General features: G+C 46.7%; 1 protein-coding gene across 1 annotated transcript in view; it reads left to right on the top strand.

Moving 5' to 3' along the window:
* Positions 1-983: 983 nt before the first annotated feature.
* Positions 984-1,928, top strand: part of LOC119429671 (plexin A3) — a gene marked incomplete at both ends in the record, with an annotated part of 3,025 nt that continues 2,080 nt past the window's right edge. The window contains 1 exon segment of the mRNA XM_037697253.1: positions 984-1,080. Coding sequence (XP_037553181.1) covers positions 984-1,080 — 97 coding nt within the window.

The raw sequence follows: 1,928 nt of genomic DNA, 5'->3' as shown, positions 1-1,928 counted from the left end.
GCCTACAGTGTGGAGGGGCCTACAGTGTGGAGGGGCCTACAGTGTGGAGGGGCCTACAGTGTGGAGGGGCCTACAGTGTGGAGGGGCATACAGTGTCGAGGGGCCTACAGTGTGGAGAGGCCTAAAGTGTGGAGGGGCTGACATTGTTGAGGGACCTACAATGTTGAAGGGCCTACAGCCTGGAGGCGCCAACAGTGGTGAGGGGCCTACATTGTGGAGAGGCCTACAGCATAGAGTGGCCTAAATTATGGAGGGACCTACATTGTGGAGGGGCCTACATTGTGGAGGGGTCTACACCATGGAGGGGCCTACATTGTTGAGGGACCTACAGCATTGAGGGGCCTACATTGTGGAGGGGCGTACAGCGTTGAGGGGCCTACTGTGTGGAGGGGCCTACAGTGTTGACGGTCCTACAGTGGTGAGGGGCTTACAGTGGTCAGTGGCCTACGATGTGGAGTGGCCTACATTATGGAGGGGTCTACTCTGTGGAGGGGCCTACAGTGTGAATGGGCCTAAAGGATGGAGGGCCCTACAGTGTGGAGAGACCCACAGCCTGGAGGGGCCTACAATGTGTAGGGGCCTACAGCATTGAGGGGCACACACTCAGGTTTCCTTGTCTGCTCCTATAATACATGGTGGCTGCAGCTGCTTTGTCCTTCAGGGAGAGTTTTTGGTCAAGTTTCCACCCTCAGCGAAGCAGAACACGCCACTGATGTTTGGATTCATTCTTCAGGTCCAGTTAAGACGTGTGTTGGTTCTCAGGAGGCCTGTTTTCATTCATTCAACCTTTATTTCTACAGGTTAGTCCCATTGAGCCTCGAGGACTCATCTACAGAGAGACCTGATTTAACAAAGAGTGATGACAACAATGAATGGACAGTTATAAAAAGACAGTTTTTTTTTGTTTTTTAGACTGTTCCTGGTTCTCAGGAGGTCTGTAGTCCACATCCCATAATAAATCCTGAATGTCTGTGTCTCTGCAGTACTGGTATGAAGGAGAAGAGGCCGGAGACCTCCCCGTGGACTTCCACATTGTTTGGGACGGAGATTTTCTCATTGACATGCCGGCCTTCATGAAAGGTACGACCTGATCTGGGCTTCGATTGTTCTCGTTTTAAACCGATGAGGACAACAAGTTTACATCTGTCCAAATCAGAATAATTACCCACGACTCCCTGTGGTCTGAAATATGTTTTTAGTTCGTATTGTGGAAAACGTCTGTTGCAGAGTTTGATTATGAATAATAAAGGATGTATTTGAGTCAGGTCTACAAACTTTACCTTGAAAGTCTTTTGACCTTTTTTCAAAGTAAATCGAGCTTAAACTTCAGTCTAAGCAGAATGAACCAGTTTATTTTAGGACTTTGCCACCTTCATAAGGTTTTTATTATTATTTTCTTTTTTTTTAATCAACGACTGGTTTGGTTTTATTTTTATTAGCTAAATTTTCATAAAGTGTACAAAAAGTGATCAAACAATTTATTTTAAACAACAACAAAAAATCCACTGAGGAGAAAAATAACCTGAACTGTTTTAACAGTTTCTGTCTGTCTGTCTGTCTGTCTGTCTGTCTGTCTCGCTCTTTCTCTGTCTGTCTTTCTCTCTTTCTCTGTCTGTCTCTCTTTCTGTCTGCCTGTCTCTCTGTCTGTCTGTCTGCCTGTCTCTCTCTCTCTGTCTTTCTGTCTGTCTCTCTCTGTCTGTCTGTCTGCCTGTCTCTCTCTCTGTCTGTCTGTCTGCCTGTCTCTCTCTCTCTCTCTCTCTGTCTTTCTGTCTGTCTGTCTCTCTCTGTCTGTCTGCCTGTCTCTGTCTGTCTCTCTGTCTCTCTCTATTTATCTATCTGTCTGCCTGTCTCTCTCTGTCTGTCTGTCTCTCTCTCTCTTTGTCTGTCTCTGTCTGTCTGTCTCTCTGTCTGTCTGTCTCTCTCTCTGT

The sequence above is a fragment of the Nematolebias whitei genome, unplaced genomic scaffold (assembly GCF_014905685.2).
Source record: "Nematolebias whitei isolate Nwh7 unplaced genomic scaffold, NemWhi1 Nwh_scaf_5232, whole genome shotgun sequence".
In the NCBI taxonomy this organism is placed as follows: Eukaryota; Metazoa; Chordata; class Actinopteri; order Cyprinodontiformes; family Rivulidae; genus Nematolebias; species Nematolebias whitei.
The sequence above is the reverse complement of the archived record's forward strand: the minus strand, read 5'-3'. Positions and strand labels throughout refer to the sequence as shown.